Here is a 22,723-nt window from a genome sequence, read left to right on the forward strand (position 1 = left end):
AGCTAATGTTTGGCATGTGTTCAAAAGCCTTGAGTATCAACAGCCCTTGTGATTCTTACAGATCCTATTTTTATCCTTGTGTCTTTCTGGTTCTTCTTTATCTGCTTCAAGTTATGAATTGCAACAACAACAAAAATGCTGTTTCTGTCAGGGGATGTGCACAGCTGCTTCTCAGAGAAAGAAGCTGTCCTGGTGGTCTTGGCTGCATGGATCCAGCAGCTGTTTTGCAGTCTAAGTGCTCCAGTGGTTGGTTGCAGGGAGAAAAAGATGAAGGAGGGGGAGAGAAAGAGGAACAGTGCAGGGTTCTGGGTGCCAGCGAGAATCAGGGTTACCATCACACTGGAGGTAACTCAGTGTGTCAGTGGCAGAGTACAAAAAGGAGAAAAGCATGTCCCTGTCTTAATGTCCAGAAACTTTCTTTTCCAGCACTTATGCTACTGCTGGAGGGCAATGGCACAAGGACCGTGCCTGTGCATCCACCTCTCACATGCTGCATGGGTGGCAAGGTGATCATGGTGTTAGGGAGTGTGGGAGAATGATGGCCTGACATGCCCAATTTTATGGATCACAACCTCTGGGTTACCCAGTAACTCTCTCATCTGTTCCTTTTGCATTTACTTGTCTTTCATTTTATTCCACTTACTCTTTAAGCCAAGAGCAATGTTTTGGGTATGTAATGCACAGCAAGACTTTTAGCCTTACTTAGGCATTTTCATCATCAAGACTGGAATAACTTGGCATCCAAACCCAAACCCTGGATCTAGCTGCTTTTTACTCCTGTACCACTTACAGATTGGTAACTTTGGGAATCTGTTTATCTTGCCAAGCAGATGCCTAGCAGAACAGGAATGCATTCTGTTTGTGCATAGCTGCAGAGGTCAAGAGAGCTAGATAAAATAAACCCTGCAGGTGCAACAGCAAGTCTGGTCCACTGCTTGGTCTATGAAGTTTCCACTGATCTCCTGATCTCCCAGATTCTCCAATCCAGCAGTGATGGTACTGGTGCTTATTTAGTTTTTTTTAAAATAATGATGGTAATGGTTCTTGATTAGCCCTGGATGCCTACAGGGCTTTGAGATGGCAACAGAAGTTCTTTTGGGGTAGGTTGTCTTCTGATCTTTGCTATACTCACTCCTGCTTTTGGCAGCTTGTGTGGGAGTAAATGTGCACCAACAGTGGCAGAGTTCTTGTTTTCTGCTGCTGAACATGACCAAAACTGTTTTGCTTGTCAGTTAGGAAATCACTTTAAGCAGATCAGTGTAATGAGATTCTGAAGCCATATGGCACTGGAATTAGTGCCTTCTAGTGCAGTAACTGCATGTTGTAATTGCAACGGTGCTGTATGCTAAAAGTAATTTGAAGAGCAGAGATTCCTCTGCTAGTTCCTTTAACTCCTTGGGGCTTAAAACAATGCCTGGGATGCAGCCCTTTATTAAAAAAGGAGGGGGAAGGAGTGGGAGTCCTGGTCTGCTTTTTATTAGCTGGAACAAAATCAATTGAAGTTAACAGAAAAGACCCGTTTCCATTCTCTAGCTGAAAAGTGGAATGGATGTAACCTGTAACAGCGCTAAGTGTGCTCTGAAAAGAAACCTTTTTTGTCAAGCTGCCTTGTGGCTTATCAGATTCGTGACCGGGGTGGTGGGAAAGGCAGAAAGAAAGTCACCAAGGTATATGCAAAAGGACTAGTGTGTTTCAGCACAGCTATCTAAGAACACTTCAAACTTAAGATAGAACTTCACATAAAAAATAGGAAAATTGAAGCTGGGGTTTCAAGATTGAAATATGGATATTTTTCTTAGCCTCCATGTGCATAACCTTTAATAGTGTAATTGGATTTAGATTCCTTATTTCTCAGCCTTGTAGAATACTATATATAGGTGAGGGGAGCTGCTAGTCTTCATGAATAAATAAGGTATCTCCTGATGATCTCACTGGGTTGGGGGTTTTTTTGGTGGTTTCTTTTGTGAGTGTGTGGGTTTTTTTTTAAATCATTGGTGGATAGAGGCAATTTTTCAGTCACATCTACTTGTTGGTTTGATGAAGTGTAAGAACTTTGATGGTTCATACAAGGCTCTATGGGAAAAGCTATGTCTGTTTCGTCTCAATTGTTTTAATGACTGGGGGGGTAAGTTGCAGAGAGTGTTTTAGAGTATTTTTTCTGTTGCCTCACTTACACATGCAGCAGAAGCAGACTTCTCTCCCAATTTCCTTTAGCACATAATGCTGTTTCCAAACTCAGTTCTTTTCACCAGAAATAATGTCCATTGGGCCCAGCACCATTGAGATCCAATGTGTGTGTTGCATGTTTAATGCTTAATGTGGTACCAGCCATTGGAGCGCTGCTTTTTTGAGGCAGAAGCATGTTATTTCATGAAAAGAGGTATAGGGCTTAAAGGCAAATTAGTTAAATCAGTTTAAATTTATGGCAGTCCTCTGGCTATGCAGTCATGACAGCAAGCACTTCCTAGCAAGCTCCAGTTCCAAGGTAAACTGGCATTTCTAATGGAACTGCACTAGTTTCTCAGTTTGTTTTGGTTAATGGAATCTCTGGGGATATCTGGGTAGTTGGGATTTTTTGTTTAGTTGTTTTTTGTTTGGGTTTTGGGTTTGAGTTTTTTAATTTGTGATGACATTTTCTTACATGGATTTACTTGCTTATTCATTGACAGACCAACCCAGATGATGTTGCTAGGCAATGCTGGCAATTCATGAGTAGGAAATGTCCTCTTCCTTAGCTTTTCCAAACATTTTGCTGTGGCTGTCTGGAGCAGCAGGGAAGTAACCCCCTTCTGTTCTGTGATCTATGGAGAAGACCCAAGTAAGCATGCTCGCCATCTTCTGTACCTGCTCCCTCTACTACAATCTTCTGCATGCAAAGAGCATAACTTGCTTCCAGTCAGACTGATACCTTTTAACTAACAGAGGAAAATTGTGAAGAATCTGTTATCCGTGCTGAGTGCATGTTTGGTAACATTATGTATGAGTGTTCCTGCAAGCCAGCTCTTGCAGTAGCTCCTGTGCAGATAGATCCAGTGCAGTACAGAAGTGGTAATTTGTGTGGTAGGAAACAGTGCAGGTCTTAGTGCTCCCATGTCAAAGGTTTCCCATATGTCAGGAGAAGCTAGCCCAGCTGCCTGTGAAATGTGAATGAAATGAAACTTGCAGGAGAAGAAACAGATCCTTCTGTCCATCCATCCTAGTTCTTGCAGCACAGCACTCAGTCCTTGAAATAAACATCATGTGCCTGGTTGCTAAATGCATAGCAGCTACAGTCAGCTTTTTTTTGGTTTTGTTTGGAGTTGGGTGATGGCAATGGTACCCCAGGCATCAGAGATGTGTATTTAGTGTTGTAATGCATCAGTGTTTCCTAAGGAAAGATGTTTTTTAGATCGTTTTCCTGGTGTGTGCTGTGGCTACCTGTGCTTCAAAAGTTCACACCTAGGGCAGATATCTTCTTGTCCCACTTTCAGCATCAAATCTCCCTGCCTTGGAACAGAGTGTCTCATAGATCCTCCTGTTGTGAAGCCATGTGGACACCAGTGGGAACAGTGTACACAAGGAGGGAGGATGGCAAACAGAAGTGTATTGCCACAAATGCTGGATTCTCCCTCATTGTATTTTTATATAAGGGCAAGGTCGAAGTGCAGTTATTCTGTTTCAGACATACACATGAACGTGTTGTCAGAAAAGCTTATTTTCCAAGGTACATCGTGTTTGCCTGTATACGGAAGGACACCTTGAGGCCCTGTAACGAAAGAAAAGAGGATGGAAGAAAGGCTTTCAGATAAAACTGCTGGGTTGTGTTTCTAGTTTTCTTATCTCAGGATGACAGTTTTCTACAAATTAATTTTGCCTTCTGTACCACTGTTCTCCTTATCTGTAAAATATTTCAGTCCCCTGGGGATTTCTGTATGGAAGCTCTAATAAATATTTTACAAATGCTAATGAATCAGGCCACCCAACAGCTCAGTACATCATTGTCCTCACTTAGCAGGTAGGGTATTGGCAAAGAGCAGGAGGGTGACAGCTTTATGCCATGCAGCAAAGCTGGAGTGGAAGGGAGCACAAATCTTTTCATTTAAGTGTGGAAATCCCCTTTATAGTTTCCTTTCATCAAAAGGAGAGGTTCTGAGACTCCCTGCTCCTCAAGTCTGGTAGCTGTTTTTCTCCGTAGTCAGTTTGTGCACGTTGGAAAGCTTGAACAACTCACTGGTTGAGGAGCAGTGGACCTGGCAGGGGAGAAGCTGCAGAAGGTTGTGGAACGGGGAAGTAGGAGGGTATTGACTTCTGTATGCTTCAGGCATTCATGCCAGTCTATTTAGTTATTCACCATTTTAGTAATGGCACTGTGTGAGGTTTTTTTTTCTCCTGGGCATCTTTACTCCCTTAAGTTTAGTCTCTGATTTGTATTAGTTAGGCTTCTCCTTTCCCACTCCATGTCTAGGGCTATCAGATATGGTCTGAGAGGGCCATGAGCTGAAGGACACTGGATGCAGCTATGTAAAGTGCCAACAGGTGGTAGCAACTGAAGCAGAGGGAGGCAAAGGTTCTCCTGGCCTCTGTTTAAGATCCTTGGAGGAAGCTTGTTCTGTGCTCAAGTCCCTGCAGTTGAGCTCTGGGTTGCAGCTCAGCCCTGATTTATTAAGTTCTCATTGTATTCTTTGCCCTGTCACCAGTACTGACCTTGTGCCTGTTCTTGCATCTCCTGTGCAGTCCCCTCCTGACCCCAGGGAAGGCTCCTTTTTATTTCACTGCATCAGGATTGAGTGCTCCCTGCACTCAGTTCCCCAGTGCTAGTTTCTTCCCAAGACTCTCCGATCAGTGAGTTGTATTATAGTAATTATTCAAAGGTGAAAAAGCCCCTTCAAAGGGAAATTTCTAAACATATGTTTCAAGTCTCTCATTTTGGTGTCAAACTGATGGATCAAACTTTTTTAAAAAAAAATAAACTGGGTGAGGGGTTGCACAGCTAGCAGAGCATGTCTGACAGCAGTGTTTTTCTTCTGTCTTCTATTTGCTACTGTGTTCATTTAGATTATCAGATCTTATGAGCAGGGACCGTGCACAGCAGCAGAGGGCTTTTCTGTACAGTTGCAGCCTCCCAGTAACTGCCGCCAGACATATGAGTAATTGGTTGAGCAGCTCTGCAGAGCAGTCTCCTTGTACTGTCCAAGCTGAAATGCAGAAGTAAAAAAAATCATCTCGGTGATGAAGAATCATAAAATCATAAGCCTGAAAGGGACCAAAACCTATGAAGAAAAACCGTTTCTTAAAGAAAAATTCTTTGTGAATATATCCGGCATGCTCTTTAAGAGATATTCTGTGATCTTGCAACATGCTTCTGGGATCTTCTCTCTTCATTGCTGCTTATAAGATAGCTTTAAATTAATGATAAGGAAGTCATTCAGGCCATGGGCTGTGCTGAGGTTCACAGCTTTCATTCTGAATGAGAGAATAAAGTAAACTGATATTGAAAGCAAGGAGGGAGAAACAAACGCAGTCAGTAAGCCTATAAAAGCCTTAGCCAATTGCAATGGCGAACATCCTGCTGGCAAGGGTGACCTTGAATGAACTAAGTGGGATAAAGTCACCAGCCTGGACTGACGGCTGAAGAATCAGGCTGGATTCCAGCAAACCAAGAGAGCAGGTTCCTGGCAAGAGTCTCCTGAGCTGTGGCAATGGCTTCTCGATGTCGGAAATGTGGACAACAGGTGCCCAGGAATCCACCTTTCACTGCCGTCCGGATAACAGAAGGAGAAATGAAATCTTATCATGATTTTATAGGAGGATGCATTAGACTGGAACGCATGACAAAGAAAGGTATGTGCAGCATCTTTAAAAGAAATAGCATCTTCTCATAGTGTTAGCTGCATTGCATTCCTTGGAGATTTGCAAAAAGATTATTTTTCTAATGCTTTGAGGAGTCAGTGGTAAATAAAGACAGCTGGCTGGGTTTGAATGTTAACTCAGGTATAAGTGCATCATTTTACTTGGCTGTATGTTTCTGGAATATTTCCAGTGATTTGACCTGGAGGAGTTTAAAATGAATGCTAGACTCATTCTGAAAAATGTTTATTTTGCTTGAGTGTTAGACACTGAGGTTTCTGTATATGTCTGGAGCAGGTATTTGATGTGAATGTAAAATACTTTTTTGAAATGAATGTAAGGAGTTGGGGCAGTGGGTTTCATGACCCAGCTGACTCTGTCATCCTGTGCTCCTAAATTATGATGTAGAAGGTTGATAACTTTTTCACTGTAAAGATTTTGGTTTCACTTTACTCGTGACAAACTTGGACTATCAAGCTTTTTGTGCTCTGCATGGGTCAGTCTGGGTACAGGGCAGTATTCTACTCTGAGTGGGTTGCTGGTGTCCTGGCAATTTGTGCTAACTGCATGTTAACTCTGAAGTGGAGTGGTGGTAGTTGAAATCTAGGCTGTTGACTGTTCAGTCACACAGCAAGATTGCTGAATCATAGAACACTTTTTCTGTGTCATTTGAGAGAAAGATTAATCAAGGAACCCTTTGGTTTTTTATTTGCTCTGTTAACTTGAATAAATACTTAGCAAACCTCAAATCCAGAACTTCATAACATGTTCACTAGTATGTGACAAAAAGATCCCTGAAAGCATGCAATGTGATTGTACTTTCAGGTTGAATTGTTTATTTGCTGAAGAGCCAATTAAATCATAAGAGAGTTGCATTTCAATCTGGTAAATCGAGAATATTCTGCAGAAAAGAGGTGGACCAGAAGCAGGTCATCTGCTGGCAGCTACTGCTTACAAATTGGGATTTGCAGATGCTTTCTTTAATAGGGCTCTAATGCACAATGCCACGGTTTGAAAACTGCAAAGCCAGTCCATTGTACCTCTGCTTCTGTTGGCCATCTACCCGTGCTGATTTTTGGGCTCAGTGCCTACCTATGTGGTGTTGTATTTGGCTGACCTTTCAGTAACTCTAATGTTTCCAGTTCCAGTCTTTGTAACGAGGCATTCAGAGTTGTGTAGCATGGCAGAAATATCTGGTATCTGAGTACAAGAGAGAACAGAATTAATTGAAGTTCCTTCCTGACTCTTTGATCAGGTGCTTCCAGGTTGCTCACGGCTTTGGGGGCCTGTGGGCCTGCTGGAGGCAGAGCTCAGGCATCTGCTGTTCTTTTTCTTCCTGTAGGTAGGGAAGGGAAGACACTAGGAAGAGCTTTGCCATGGTTACTGTTCCCAGGGAAACTCTGTCCCTGCTTCTCCTGTTGAGAGATGACCTGGCATAGTATTATGGGCGGAAATCCTTTGGAAAAAAATTTTCTGCTAGAGAACAGTGTGTCAAATCGGTCTGAGCCTGTTGCCATTTTGTAAGGCAGAAAGCATCTTTGCTGTGTGTGTTTTAAATTTGGCAAATGAGGCTGCAGGAGGGGCAGAAGTTAGGTTATTGTTGGGGTCAAGTTCCTTCAGCTTGCGTGCATCAGAGCTGTGTTCTGTGAGAATACACCAGTGACAGCTCTGCATGCGGTGATGATGTTAGAAGGGGGCTAAGGAGCTGGCAAGGTGGCACGGGAATTTATACCACCACCACTGCCTGGGTTCTTTTCTCCTGCTTTGAACTGACTCTGTACTCATCTCTTGTGTTGTTTTGGCCATAATTTTCTGATCTGTGAGGTGGAAGAAGTGGGAATTACCCGCCTCCATAAATATTGGATCCTGGTGATGTAGCTATGACTATCCTTTGAAGCTTAGACCAGTTTCCCTTTGCATTAGGTGTTGCATAAACACAGGGAAAGAAAAATGGTCTGTCCTGGAGGACTTGAACTTTATCTGCCCCATCTTGCTAGCCCTTTGTTACTAGCAAAAATTCATTGACAAGCTCCAGGGGTGGATGTGTGCCTCTTTCTCAGGCTGGCTCTGTCTAAACATAGTGGCCAATGCAGGATCTCTGTGGCATGTTCTGACTTGACTCTCCCTTAGGGGTACGCTTTGTGCAATGTAAAGACCTAACTGGAGCATTGTTAAGGACTAATTGGCTAGTGCTTACTCAGTACTTCAGGCGCTCCAAAGTATGAAGCATTTTTCACATACAGGCCACATCTATGGAGCCCTGTGAATATTCTGTGGCAATTTTATCTCTTGTACTAAATATTGTAATGAGAAGAGATGGAAGGCACCCAGGTAACTACAGCAGCAATAGAGACCATGTGGTTGTGGTCAGGCCTGCAGTGACCCGCAGGTAACCTACCTGCCATCAGCAGTACCCCATAGCAAACAATGCTGTGCCAAGCTAATCCAGCTCCTGGATCATGCAAGTTCAAAGCTTCCTTGGAATCAATGTTATTTGTTTTGGTGAGCATTTGAAAGTGTGGTTGTAGCTTTTTCTTCATGTAAAGAGGTGAAAATAGTGAATGCTTATGGAAAGGAAGTGCTGCTGTGGGGGGCCAGTTTGAAGGATGGTCTCCCTATGCTATGGCCATGTGATGTCTGCTCAGAGCTCCACAGCCCTGCTTCCCTGTAACAGCCAGAGGAAGGACCTTGCTGTATGAGCTGGCCTATGGGTGCTGAAGTCCCCTCTGTGGTCTAATGTACAAATGGTGCTATTTTGAGTACTAGTGTATGACCTCGAGACTTTCCCTGGGAGCTGCAGCTCCAAGGTGCTATAACTGACATATGAGGGGAAAGAGCCCCCAGAAAGCCAGGCAAGAAATGTGGCAGGGACTCCAGTCCAGAGTTGATCCTTCTTGTAGTAGCCCTTTCAGTTCCTCACAAAAGAGACACTGAAGCTGAAAGCAAAGCTTAGCCTCTTGTCATGAAATGCATCGTTTTTTGTACAGTAGCTCATGTACCTTTTCAGCACTGACATGACTATTCATGTTACCCAATTGCTGGTTAAAATCTTTTATGCTTGAGGACACTGCCTGCTGAACTGGCCCCCTCTGTCCCCAGATGCTTTTAATTAGTCTGCCTTGTTGTGATGCTCGTGTCCTCCAGTGGGACCACACATCTACTGGGGCTTTACATGGATGGATGAGCATTGGCTGGTTAGACTGTATTTTTGCATGCTGTGGAGCTTGAGGCTGCATGCAGATTATATATTTTAAAATGAATAAATGTGTGTTTTTCATCTGTGCTCAAGGCTGGTGGCTGCATAAACCAGGGTAATGAATCTGCAGATACTAAGGAGAATGCAGCTCATTGCTGAGGCTCTTCAGGATTTTGCTGTTGCTGCAAAACCAGGCAAGACTCTCCTTGCCAGTAAAATGGGGACATGCCTCTTGTACTGACAGAGTACTGATTTTGTTCTTCCATAGGACAGAGGCATGCCGCAGTTCGGTCTGCCCAGTAATCATGGCTGCTTGTTCTCAGTTCTGCTGCTGTGTCTCTCTTACTGCTGGAAAAGAAAAGCGGTTTTTCAGATCTATCTGTTCAGGGAGAAGAAGGGACTAAGTATTGGAAATGGTTTTAGAGCAGTTAAGGATTTATAGTGTTATCTTGGGAAGGAAATCCCAGCTGAATGAGTTCAGGCTGGAATTTATTGGACTTCTTGGAGCTTCTCCACCTTCAATACTGAAATAAATGAGAAATGCTGACCTTACCATAAAGGTGCTGGTTACTGGGGAAAGTGACTGTTGCATGAAAGACTGAAATCCTCAGTGTAAGTAGAAGGTATTTCTAAACCCCTTGAGACTCAGTCACAGTGCCTCCTTGTGCATAGCTCAATTTTTCTTGTATTTGCATTCAATATCTATTCTCTTTAATGTAAAATGCTACCTAGGGAACCTGGGATAACTTTAATCTGGCTCTCACTGCAAAGAAAATAGCTAAAATAAGATATACTGTTTTCCATAGAGGTTTTTCTAAGAAAAGATCCTTATCTTAGATGCTTCTGTCTCTTTTCACCTGTTCCCATTGATATGCAGCCTGGTCTGCTGCTATTGAGCTATACTAAACCCTGTTGACCTAATCGGAAAAGTCTAGAAAATGGTGATGAAAATAGGGAAAGCATAGCTTGATTTCCATTTAAAATTAGTTTTGAGAGATAAGTAGTACTGAGAAGATCAAGAGAACAAATTCTCAGAGGGCAAGTTATAGCAGAGGCCTTCTGGGTATTTATGTTTTTCCCTTCCTCCCACGACAAAAGAATAAGAAACAACTTGGTGAAATGGAAAAGCATTAAACACAGATAGACAGATTGCTGTAATTGGTAATGTTTTGTTAACTTGTGGGACTTATTACCACAAGATAATAGCTCAGTTTGCTTTTTTGTATTGCCTAAATTGCAGTGTAAACTGGGGAGAAGATTTCAGTGGAATGTACAGGGAGGTGGGAGAGGATCTGTGCAGAGCTCTTCCTGGTTATGCTCACAGAGCTTATTGTCCAATTTCAGCCAGTTCTGCTCCTTTAAGCCCCACTTAAAGATCCAATTCTGCTGTGCTAGTATGTTGTGTACAAATTGTGCTGCTTCCTTATCTGCGTCCTGCTGTGGATTAGCCTGCCCAGTGAGGTTTCAGAGCCATGGACTCTCCTCCTTCACCACCTGGATGTTATCTAGCAGAATTACTCATGCTGAAGTATAAAAGAATGATAACTAAAGCTTGTTTGTAGCAGCCCAGTCTCCTATATGAATACTTGGGCTATGCCAAATGTCTTGTTGCACAGATTTCTGATACTATTAGTTCATTCCATTTCTCAAGGGCAAGCAAAAAAGTCATCCAGGCTTTTACAACAGACAAGAATTATTGACCAAACACTTCCCCACCCCCCCACCCCCCTCTTTCTAAGCCAGGATGTGTCAGCAGCTCTGTTCTCCACAGAGACATCACTTTATTCATATGCAGAACCTTTTCCTGTGAGTCATTAAATTGGGCATTGCTGAATTCAGGCAATTTGTCTAAACTCTTGAGTCACCACCTTGATACAGTGTGCTGCTGTAGGGGCCTCTGAGGAGCCAGGGTCTACATGACTAAAGATCTGATTATGAAACGAGGATACTGTTAACTAGTAAGGTCATCCTCTGCTAGCATTGGGGAAAAGCTGAGGTGAGATGTAAAGAGGTAAAGGAATGGGATACTTTGTTCCATTTTTTCCTTTGCCACTAGACTCAAGAAGGGAGATCTGCCAGAGAAAGGATGAAATTGGGGGCAACTAACAATTTAAGTCAAAACCACAATAAGATGGAAATTAAAGTGAGAACTTTGAAACTGAAGCCAATTTCTTTGTGTTAGGCCAGCTGTAGGGGAAACAGAGGATTTGCAGTTGCCTGGAGTCTTTAACATAAGATTAAAGAGCTAAATGCTAGTTTAATCCAATTTCTGTGAACTTCTTGTGTGTTCAACAAGTCAAACACAATGAACCTAGCGGCCCCCCCTGGTCCTGCAGTGGAAGAATCTGGGAGGAAGATCTCTGGGTTAGAGGCACTTGGGTATGAGCCATTCCTTGTCATCTGTTGGGACCCATACCCATAGGTGTGAACACACAAACCTGTGGGGGCAGATGCTTGCGTGGTGCAAGTTATTTCAATGGAACTGGGGTGTGTTATAGCAGCTGAAGATCAGGGGGGTTTATTTTTTTTTAAGTAAACTTCCATATGTACTGCAGATGCTTACCAGTAATGAAATCTGAAACTTCAGCATTAGTCTATTCATTATGCTGTATGCTGATGGGGTAATATTTGACTCGTACAAATATTGTTCTACTGAGAGTGGCACAATTAAGCCTTTTCAGCTTGGCAAAGACATTTTACAGATGCACACTGAAATTACCTTTACTAATCATGCAAATGAAAAATGTCTAAAACTTGTAAATCTAGTTTATGAAACTGGAAGTGCTGCCTGATGAGCTTTCCTTTGAGCATGTAGTGGACCGAGAGGAATTTCTTGGTGCCTCTTCTATGGTGAGTTCATTCCTCTCTCTATCTCGGGAACCCAGCATAAAGTTAGTGATCTACGTTCACTTGCAGGGTAGTGTTTAGTCTTCTAACTCCACAGCTGGATCTGCTACTTGTACAGCATCTCTACACAGAGGATTAAAATGACTTTTTCAGAGTGTAATCTGGTGCATTTATCAACTGCTTATGCTGATGTGACACTTGTCCATAACGCTTTGGAGCTTCTTCCACCTCTGCTGCTAGAGTGGATGAGTCTCCGCAGGCAGGTTGTGAATGCTGCCCGGAGAGGGCAGTGCACTACACTGACCTTGGCTGGGGAACTCTGCTGTGAGCTGGGGCTCCCACAGGAGATGAGCTGGGTCTTGGTGCGGTGCGTAACGAGGCTGTTTAACTGTCCAAACAGAGGTGGAGGTGAATCTTCCACCCACAGCATCCCCACCTGAGAGCAAAACACATCTACAGTGTGAGACAGATTTTGATTGTAAATTGGTTATATGTGAAAGTTTATATCAGTACGGGCAGCAGAGAGTAACATTACACACTCACTACAGCTGGTAAATTCATGTGGTTAGCATGCAGTTTAAGAGAGGCTGGGGAAAGAAAATGCAATGTAAAAACATACTGTGCATCTTGCTGCTCTTGTAGTCCACCTTTATCCCCCTAGTAGTACCTGTCTGTAACCCTACAGGTGTCTTAAGGTTTCATACTTACCTCATACCTAGCATGGTGATGCTCTATTTTGGTTTGGCATTTATCTGTAACTACATATAAAATTCTGTTAGTTTTCTCATGCTGTACTATAAACACTGTGATGGTTTGTGTTGGTTGGCTGATAGGGGAAGGATGGAAACACTGGTTGTGTGATCCTTAAGACAGATCCACTCCAATAGCCTGTCTGTATAGACAACTTTGGGCTCCTCATTTTACAGGCAGGGGGCAACTGAGGCTGGCTGGTGACCTGAATACCTCTCCCCATGCCTCAGTTTCCCTATCTATAAAATTAATTACCCTTGTCTTTTTTTGAGCCTGACTGATGGCAGGACATGGAGAAGAAGCACGATGTTACTGCTACATCATATCTAGTAGAGGACAGCTGCCCTGAGTGTACCCTAGGTAAAGAATGACTTGTATCTAAAGTTACTGAGCTACTAGGGTTTGTGGTATTAAAGGGACAATTTTATCAACAAACCTAATGCTGAAGTGGTGACCCAGTATTGCTTCAGACAGCTATAGGTGCCCTGTTACCAGTGGCATGCCAATATGAAAGTACATGTGTACTCCTTTTGTGCACTGTGCAAACTTGTGTCCTGAAGAACAGATTATCTCCTGTTCAAGAGCTGTTGTTCTGTTTCCAACCAAATTCATAGGTCTTGTGCAGTCTTCTCCTTTGTCTTTAAATAACAGTACTATGCTTTGGCGTGTGGGTGTGCCTTTGGGATAGTACTCCAAGACAGCTATTCAGAGCAGTGCTGTTGGTTTCCCTTGGCCTTGAATACTCTACTATTTGAAGTTACTTTAATGAGAGCCTTTTCCATGCCTTTGTCTGAGCAAGTGAATCTGTTTTGTCTCTTGTTAGGATGTACCTCTGTGCTAAGCTGTGAACGCCTCCGAAGTGGCTAAGGGTCCAAGTGGAATGCTGCCTGGGAGGGAGCTGGGGAGGGTTAAATTCTGGGTATGATGTGTGTCAGAGGTCTCCACTGTGGTCTGCACTGAAGCAGTTACTAAGCAATTTGTGCAGTCCCCTCTGGGAGAGCGTCAGCTCTTTGGTGCACCGTTGGTTAGATCCAGGACTGCTTCCACAGAAGGCTGCCTTCCTCCATCCCTCCCCTCTGCCTCTTGCAAACTCATTACCACAGCTAGACTGCAGAGAAGCCAGCCTGTGACACATAAGAGGGCACATGCTTGTGAGTGTGTGTGGGTCTAAAGGGGAGGTGTCATGCCTTGCAGTGTGTTTCTGTTGCTTTTTGTAATGGGCATTTGAACTGAGATGGTGGAGACAGCTTGGAGAAGGCAGCTGGGGGGGTGGCTGGGGCTCCTCAGGCAGAGAGGTTGGCTGTGAGCAGTATTTGTCCTTTTACTGAGATATATATTCAGAGTGCTACTGGCAACAGTGATGGCTGCTATGGCTCATTGCCTCCAATGGCAGTAACCAGGGAAATATTTTTGAGCTAACTGGCCTCTGTTCAGGAGTGAGCAAGAAAACAGTCCTTCAGCTCTGGAGCAGAGTGGTCACTCAAAAATTACGTGAATAGGCTCTGAAATGATTTTGCTGGATGCAATAGTTTGGAGCAGAGCCAGTGGCTATAATTTTTCTAAGATAATTGTTTCAGCTGTAAAACTACTGGCAAGCTCTGGGGAGGAAGGAACGAAGCCTGCCATATACAGTCTGCCATGTCTCTTGATTAGCTTACTGTCAGGGTATTGTAGTGAATGTATTTTAGCCTTGCAGTTTGGCACATGCGGTTTTTGTTATTCATGATGGATTTTAAGATGACAATGTGGAAATGTGAAACCTTCTTTTGTTGCATTGTGTTCTCTGAGCAGGAATTTATGCTCTAGCAATCCAGCATTGTTGTGAAGCACAGATTTTTGGGAAGAAGATGAATTAACTTTTCTCTGGCAAAAATTAGAAACCATGAAGAAGTTTTTACTACTGAGGAACTAGGCAAAGGGGCTGTGCCATGGTGCTGTAAATCTGGATTAATATCTCGAAGGTGATGCTGAGATTAGACCTTGGCCTTTAATGCCTTTTTATTAGGGAAGCTTCTGTTTTATAGAAAGCAGGATATAACATCCCCCCTCTAATACTGCAGTGTATGCTCAGTGAAATCAAGCAATATCTGTCTAACAAAAAATGATTTGCTGAGTATAGTGTGTTTCTTTATCGCTTTAATTATAGATAGTTCATAATGTATAATGAAGATTTGTTAATAATTTCATATCTATATCTTATGATTTTACAGGAATATTATAAAAAGTCTAACAGGATGGAATATGAAGTCACCTAAACCAAACCCTGAGAGTAATGCTTTAAGAATTTTATATTGTTTTGTGCAATTTAGCTTTTATGGGGATTATTAATCAAGGATTCTCAGATGTGTGCATAAATGTATGGAACATTCTGACAATAAGTAGTTGTCAAAATCCATTGTGTGACTCTAGATATAAATTTGTACACACCAATATGTTTTTGTAGAACGTATAAACAGTCAATCAAAACACTGGCTTATTTTCACTTGTTCTACTTTACTTACGTAGGAGAGAGACTTTTTTTCACCTGTCAATTTTAAGACACTTTCTTTAAAAACAAACCAAAAAACCCCCAGCCAAACAAGAACATCAAAAGACTGGTTTTCAAGAAGTGGTTAAATGGAAAAAGTGGCAATATGTGTTTGTTCACTCAAGGAAGTCTATACCAAAATCTTTTGAAGCTGGATTAGAAAGTTGAAATAAACTATAGCAGGTGCGTGTTAGCAGTACCAGCACTGCATATAAAAGCGCAGGGACCCATCCTGCCTGGGTTGGTAACAGCCTGCTTGCCAATTTGACACAGAAGTGGATAATTGAGTTTTAAGCTATAAATAGGCCTGATTGAGAAATGTCAACTTTGCTACTTCCGACTCAGAATTCCCTGGACTCAGATTTTAATTCTGTATCTGAACTTCCTGGCCATCTACTATCATTTTAGATTTAGATGAATACATAGTTAAAACGTTTAACAAACAGTACTCCAAGCATATGTACATGTCCTCCAGTTTCTGTGTAGCTGCACATAAACTTAACTTTGCCTTACACACATGCCTGAGGGGTCTGCTGAATTAGCAAGCACCTGAATGCCTGGATGTAAAGCCTGGGTGAAGTTCAGGTTTGGATTAAAAAAACCTGTGGTTCACTTGCACTTCCACTGTGAAGGAGCATGCTGGACTCTCTGACTTGAAAGCCACTGCAAGCAAGTTCTTGAAAAGTCCTTGCAGATTGCTAATGGCTGGTGTGATCTTGAGTGTAAGCTAGAAGAAATGTCTCTTTATACAGTGGCAACGCTGACCCGCAAATATCTGGGAATTACTCTCCCGTGTCTCTGCTGCCTCGATGCCTGCCTGTCTGTGTAGTCCCTGCCTTGTTACTTGGTCAGTATTCAAACGTCTCCTTTGGAGGTCGCCGCTGAGCCTCTCTTGAATTGTTCGTTGAGTAAACTTCAAGCACAGGTGTATGTTAATGGGTTTACATCTTTAGAGTGGTAAGATTTTCCAGTTACCGAAGTGGCCCAATATACCTACCCAAGAAATTGAAAGTGAGGGGATTTCCAGTTGGGAAGACGTGATTTCAGTTCTTTGATATAAACAGCTTTCCCTTCACCCCCGTCCAAATCAGCCACAGTAGGTTCCTAATGGATGCTATGCCTACCTATAACAACTTTTAAATTAAGTCAGTAACTGCTGCTGGAGCATGGGAGAACACAACCACTAAACAGGTCTTTCCAATCTGTGACTTCTCCACTCCTGTATTTTATGTTAAACGTTAACATCAAATGTAGTGAATGAGATGAACTGAAAAATGCAGTGATCCAAAGTAATTTGAGCAATCATTGCTGAAAGACTTAAAATTGGAATAAATGTTTCATGTCCCTGCAGAGCAAAGCTCAGGTAAAGCTGTACATCCTTCATTAGGCTGCACAGAATGCTTTGGAAATACTGATTGCAACTTAGCATAACAAAAGGAGAAAACTTCAGATCTTCTGTGCAGTAGAAGATCACATCAGGCAGTAGGTCAACTTCTGCCCAGGTAGACACTGAAGATCACAGGTTTTTGAGGTTTTCAGAGCAAGGTGTGCATTTCTAACCTTTCTTTCTTTCATGGGCATTGTTTGGGAAAGCTTGCAAGGCAATTCCATCCACACCATGGTCCCTTCTCAAGGGATCAGAGCATATTGACATTGCATCACTCAAGACAGTCGAAGTCTTGCTCCTAACCTTGCTTGTCCAGATTTCTACCACATTAGTGTACACCACGTTTTTTCCTGGCTTAGTTTTCAGTTGACTCAACATGGTTTAGCAAAAAAAGATAAGTGGTGGGAATGTGCAGAAGAGTAAAGAGAAAGGAGGGGATTTATTTCCTTTCTGTTTATTGCTGGATTTTTAGTTCCTCTTAATGCAAACAGTCTGTAGTACAGCCAGCTTGTATCAGTGACTGATCTTTCTGTTGCTCTGTCTGGGCTGAAAGAATAAACAAAACTGTTCAAAAAGTAAACAAAGGGCACAAATGGTGAGAAAGGAAATAAACAGTTTTTTTTAAAAAAAAAACCCAAACAACCAAAAATAAGAGCTTCTTTCTCTGACTTAATAACTCTGAAGTTCTTTTTGGCCTTCAGGAGGGGAAATGTTTTTCTTAAGCATTGGTATTGGGAGTTCTGATGGGACAGAATATTTTCAAATCCTTTAGCCTGCCTAAAACTTATCAGTGAAGACATGCAATTTTGTCTCTTTAGTGTGTTTAGTTCTTGAAACGTAGCTTAGCTCTGCTAGACTCTTAACTAACTATTGTCGTTCATGGCAAGCTGACACAGGGTAATGTTTTAATTGTAGATACTCTGCAACTTTCAAACTCTGGATTTGTGTGTTGCCTTTTGTTATTTTTTTTAAGAATAAGAACACAATACATTTGGTGTCCTTTCATGCTCTTAAAAGGAAATCTCTGGCGTTATGCTTAACCTATCTGACTTTTCCATCACACCAGCAATCTGATTTTCTGCTAAATCCACATTTTTTATTTGAATGCAGTGAGGGTAGTTTTTGACTGAGCTTGCACACAGTAGAAGTAGGCCAATATACTCTGAGATTTTAGTGGAGATTTATTTTCAGTTCCAGCTGTTGTCTTTTCCTGTAAATTAAGTACTAGGCTGCCATTAAGAAGATAGGAACTTTGCTCTGGAAATTTGTAACCCAAGTTTAGTGACTTCAGAGCGGGGATTAAAGCAACCCCCTCCTCTTGTCAACAGAAGGTCAGGCAGTTGTATCATTCAGTCACTAAAAAACCAAAGAACCCCCAGTGTCCTGTCACGGCTGGCTGCCTTTGGTTGTCTCTCATGGAGCAGCAGGCACTGCTGGGTCAATCTGCTTGGCCCAGTCCAATCTTTTGCTCCAGTAGGTCATGTTTCCAGCACTGTCGGAAACTATTAATTGCCATGAGCATGTATACTAGTTTCAATCTGCTCAGAGAAGAGACAAAGAAACATGATTATATTCATTGTTTTTTATTAGCTGTGGTTGGTGTAGCTTGGAAGGCAGCGCCCTGTGGGCTGTGCTCCAGACCTGCTGCAGGAACACGTGCAGCTCTGGTGAGAAGTAAAATAGGTAAGTGTGTGTGGGGAAGCCCAAGCATGTTTCATTTGAGCGAGGAATTATGAAGCGTTAACTGAACGGCTTTCCCCTTTCCCTTATAGATTAGACAGCACAGTTGCAGCTACATTCCCTAGAGGTCTGGAAGGGAGGAGAAGTTGTCAGACAGATGGCTGTAGTAATTGCTTTTCTTTTTCTCCCCCTTGATAGAAAACCTTGGGAAGCAAAACTGTAAGGCCTAATTCTTCTGCGGCAAATCTGGTCTCTGCTAGGAATTGAATTTGTGCCAGTTTAAGAGGAGAACCAGGAGTAGATTAACTGACTTATTTTATCTGTTTTGGTTTTGTGGTGGATTTCTTTTCTCTAGTATCACATCCTTATTCACATTTTAATTGTCCTGGCAAATTCAGTTAGCCAAAGTAATGAAGAACTGCATGGTATGTCCGAAGATTCAACTTTGGTGACCCATGTAGAGGACTGGCATTTTTTCACATCATACTGATTGATCAATAAATCTTTTTTCTTTTTTGAGAAGCTGTGTGTAACTGCCCCTTCAATTAAAAATAGTTAAAACCGTTAAGACCACAAGAATAATAGCACAGAAGCTAGGAAATGCCTGGTGTATGTTTTGATATGATCTTTAGTTGCATGGCTATGCAGACTTTTTATCAGAGGACAGGACTGCTCTGAAGTGACCAGGTGTTGTCCAGTCTCTTCTGCAGAACTGGCACGGTGCAATGAAACAAGACAGTTGTTGTCAAGCTCCTGCTGCTTGTCAGCTTCCTAAAACTTTCCCATTGATTTTTGGGTCCCTGTGTAGTGAATTAAAACATGTCTATCATCAATAAGTTTTTCTGAGGTAGTCTACGAGCATGCAGCTGTTAGGTCAATGTCAGCTTAAAGCAGGGTTTTCTCAGCTGTGCTGTCTGTCCCACAGGAAAAAGGGATGTTGCTTCTGCCCAAGAGGTTGGACGCCACTTCCTGCAGACTTGTGGCTTGCCGTACAAAGACCAGGAAGGCTACAGAGCCTCCTGGGGTAAAGCTGATGGAAGATATGGGTGGATTAATGTTCACTAATGCTAGGCAAAATGTCATAGCTTTAGGACAGGGGTCCTCAAACTTCTTAACCAGGGGGCCGGCACGGATGAAGTGGCAGGCAGTCATCTGCGGCTGCTTGGTTCCCCCCCCCCTCCCCAGCGGTCTGTAAATACTGGGGGCCGGACTGAGGACCCTGGGGGGCTGTATCCAGCCTGTAGGCCGTAGTTTGAGGACCCCTGCTTTAAGACAAACCCAGACCTGTGTCTTTCATTAAGAACTTTTTTCAAGCTTTATTTTTAGTCAAAGATTAAAAACTTCCTTCATCATCCCCAAGCAATCATGTTTCCAAGGACAGGAGCTTATATTGCAAGCTCTGTGCTGTGATGGTGTTACAAATTCATCGATATTGGAGAGTAACTACCTTTTACGCACTGTCCTAGAGGAATATGCAAGAGTACAAATGTGACCTTCTGTGCTGTTGGCTTCAGCTGCTGACATTTCTTAGCCATGTGATTTGCCATTTGGGCTCATGAGGTATCTTCCCTCTTCTTCTTCTCCTGCTCGTTTCTTCTGCTACAATTTCTTTTCCCAGCATGTCAGTGTGTGAGCTATACTCACTTAAATGTGTGATTCCTAGTCACCAGATGTATCTTATAACCCCCTTCTCATCATCTGAATGTTTCCTGCTGAGTGTGGGCTTTACAGAAAATCTCATGTGCCTTGTCTTGCCCAGGCAGGGGATTTGATGAGAACTAACTGGCACTCTGCAGTTCTTGTTTCTATTACTTTATCTTATCTTTACACCACAAAACTCTTTTGGTAGAAAAAGAATATTTAGAAACCAATAACTATTTTTTAGGGCAAACTAATAAAGCAGCTATACGAAGGTGTGGGGGAGAATTTCGCTTTTGGTCAAGACTAGTTGATATTGATGATGCCTTCATATTGGCAAACATCAAAAGCAAGCTATTATACTGCCAGATTTCTTACCCTGGAGGGATGAGCAAGTCTCTGAGAGGCTAGAGATGGTGGCACATTTTCTATTTCATTTTCCATTTCTGTTGAGCCTCCTTATGATTGTCTCATCCATTGTGGAAAACTTTCCTGCATTTTTGCAACTGTTTGGCATAAGCTCAGTCCTGGTCACCAAAACCTGGGTGCACCTGTCTGCACAGGTGTCACAGTATCTTTACATCTTCTGGATGCGGAAATCAACAGCGTAATCTTCAATGGATGCTGCAAGATTTCTCAGTTCTGAGAATCTAAGCTGTTTTATTACTTTTTTGATCCCCCGCCCCCCCCCCCCCCCCCCCCCCCCCCCACTTCTGGGTTGGTTGGGTTTTTTTTTTTCCTGTTTTTTGATTCTGCTATAGCCACCTCTAAACATCCATTTTTCTCTCTTCTGCCTCCGTCTTGCTGCCATCCTGTTTGAAAAGGGCAGATCTATTAATATTATGGTGATTCAGAAACACTTCAAGTAGAGTCTGAATGATGACAGAAGTCTTTAACCAGAAATTTGGAGAGACTTGTCATATCTGTTGAGAATTATATTCGTAGATTACAGGACCTTTTTCTCGCTGGTTCCTTGGGTGTAGTATTTATCTGACTGTAAACAGGGCTATTAATGTGCTGTTCTTGAGCAGCTGGCAGAGAAATCAGGCTTATGGTGTTCTCTGCTTTCTAATAAATAACCCTGTATATTCAACATTATTTATTTTGCCTTTTTATACTCTGTAGTTTCCCCCACAGATCCTATTCTGGGCATGCATGGGGAAACTGCAAAGTTAAAAAGGAAAAACTTAATGGGTTACTGTTTTTTAGTTTCCTTTGGGAACATACACCTACCTCTATCTCACCAAAACCTGGAGTGCCACATGACTGTTGGCTGGGATCTCTGTGCTGCCACCATATAGATCATGAATTGGCATGAAACTCACTTCAGGTGTGCTAGAGGAAGAGGTAAACACAGCAGCTCAGGGTGGCAGGCTGTAAACTGGTTTGTGGGTCCTCTGACTTCCCTGCTTTGTCTGTGACAGATGCGTGGAACAGGTGATGCTGTGCCAGTTCACATGACAATGGTTTTGCGCATAGGAAGGACAAGGGTATAAAACAGACTCTGGGAATCCTGATGTGTAAGGATTAAGGATTTATGGATGTTTGATATAAAGACAAGAAAAAGCTGTGGGAGGAGAGGTGAGATTACTGCAGCATGGTACTTGGCTGCCTTGAATAATGTCAGCTAGGGTCAGTAGGATACCTACCGGGAGATCAGGAGGCTGTTCAGTCCTTCAGTCTCTTAAATGACCATGTGCCCTATTGGAAGCAAAGCTCAGCAAACAGAATTGCTGGTTATATTTGTAAAGGCACAGAATGGAAATCGGTTCTCTGTCCCTAGCTGTTCTGTGGTCTTTCCTTTGAGAAACTGAGCATAACTTGCTGAATATAAGGTACTGAGTTTAGCTTTACTATATATGTCAATGGATTTCCACAGACCATAACACTGAATTATCTCAGGTCTAAGGTGTCTGCAGACAGACTCAAGGCATGTTACTGTTCTAGCCTTTCTGTTGCTCTGTCTAGAAATTCACAGGTTTTGCCCTATTTGAAAATCAATTGCAAATGAGTGCCCTGCTGGTGAAAAGGTCCTAATGGCTGTTCCAGTACTGGAGAATGGCTTTCCTTCAATGCCTCTAGAAAAAATATAGCACAGAGAAGACCATATGCTGCTCGAGCGGAAGAGACCAGCCCTGTTCTGGCCTGGTGCATCACTGGTTCCTTTGGCCTGTTTGTTATAGAAACCTTGTGAAATATAGTCATGATGGTGATGTTGAGAGAAAGGACATGGGTCTATTTTTCCCCAAGTAGATTTCAGAACAATGTCAGTGATATCTGGAAGATCATCTGCCAGTGGCACGCTGTGTAGTACAGGGCAATTCTACAGGTAGATGTGTATTGCTTTTGGCAGTGGCGATCCAGGCTGGAGGAAAGAGGATGTGGTGAGGTGGTCCAGACAACCACTGCACTGTGGCTGCCATGAAGTAGTGCAATCCATTAGAGCACAAGGTTAAGTTGCCCTGATGTCATGGCAGAGATGAGGCAAATCCCACTCTTAATTCCTGCTCTGTGAAGTCTGGAGAGAAAAGCAAGCACAGAGCTGGTGTCAGAATGTATTTGTACCTGGCAGAATGACCAGGCTCCCTTATATTACAAGCTATCTCAATCAGCTGAGGGCAGCAGGGCTTTGCAAGGGTTCTTGTCGTCCTAAGCAAAGGCAAAGTCTCTTGGTTTTGACAGGGTCATCTCTGGAGGTTGTCATGAGTCTGCATAAGATGCTGTGCGAAGATGTGTTGGGGTGTATTTTTCATTGTTGCATTTCTTGTGCCTTGAGTGGGGAGAAAATATGGTGCTTTTCCTGCAGAGGCTGTATCTACCTTCTGATGTGTTTGTGATCTCTGCTGCTGTTGTAGTTTAACCCCAGCTGGCA

The 22,723-nt window shown here is 42.7% G+C and overlaps 1 protein-coding gene across 6 annotated transcripts in view; it reads left to right on the plus strand.

Moving 5' to 3' along the window:
- MCF2L2 (MCF.2 cell line derived transforming sequence-like 2) overlaps positions 1-22,723 on the plus strand; it is a 181,237-nt gene that overhangs the window by 16,669 nt on the left and 141,845 nt on the right. Inside the window, exon 1 of one of the 6 annotated variants that reach the window (XM_005235543.3) lies at positions 5,485-5,820. The exons of 1 other annotated variant lie outside the window; for it this stretch is intronic. In XM_005235543.3, the coding sequence (XP_005235600.1) occupies positions 5,679-5,820 (142 nt within the window). In that variant the 5' untranslated portion in view covers positions 5,485-5,678. Of the gene's footprint in view, positions 1-5,484; positions 5,821-22,723 lie in introns of those variants that run through there. 4 more of the 6 variants (XM_055817345.1, XM_027783979.2, XM_027783981.2 and 1 more) reach the window with 4 other exon arrangements.

This window comes from Falco peregrinus, chromosome 12 (genome assembly GCF_023634155.1).
Source record: "Falco peregrinus isolate bFalPer1 chromosome 12, bFalPer1.pri, whole genome shotgun sequence".
Lineage (NCBI taxonomy): Eukaryota > Metazoa > Chordata > Aves > Falconiformes > Falconidae > Falco > Falco peregrinus.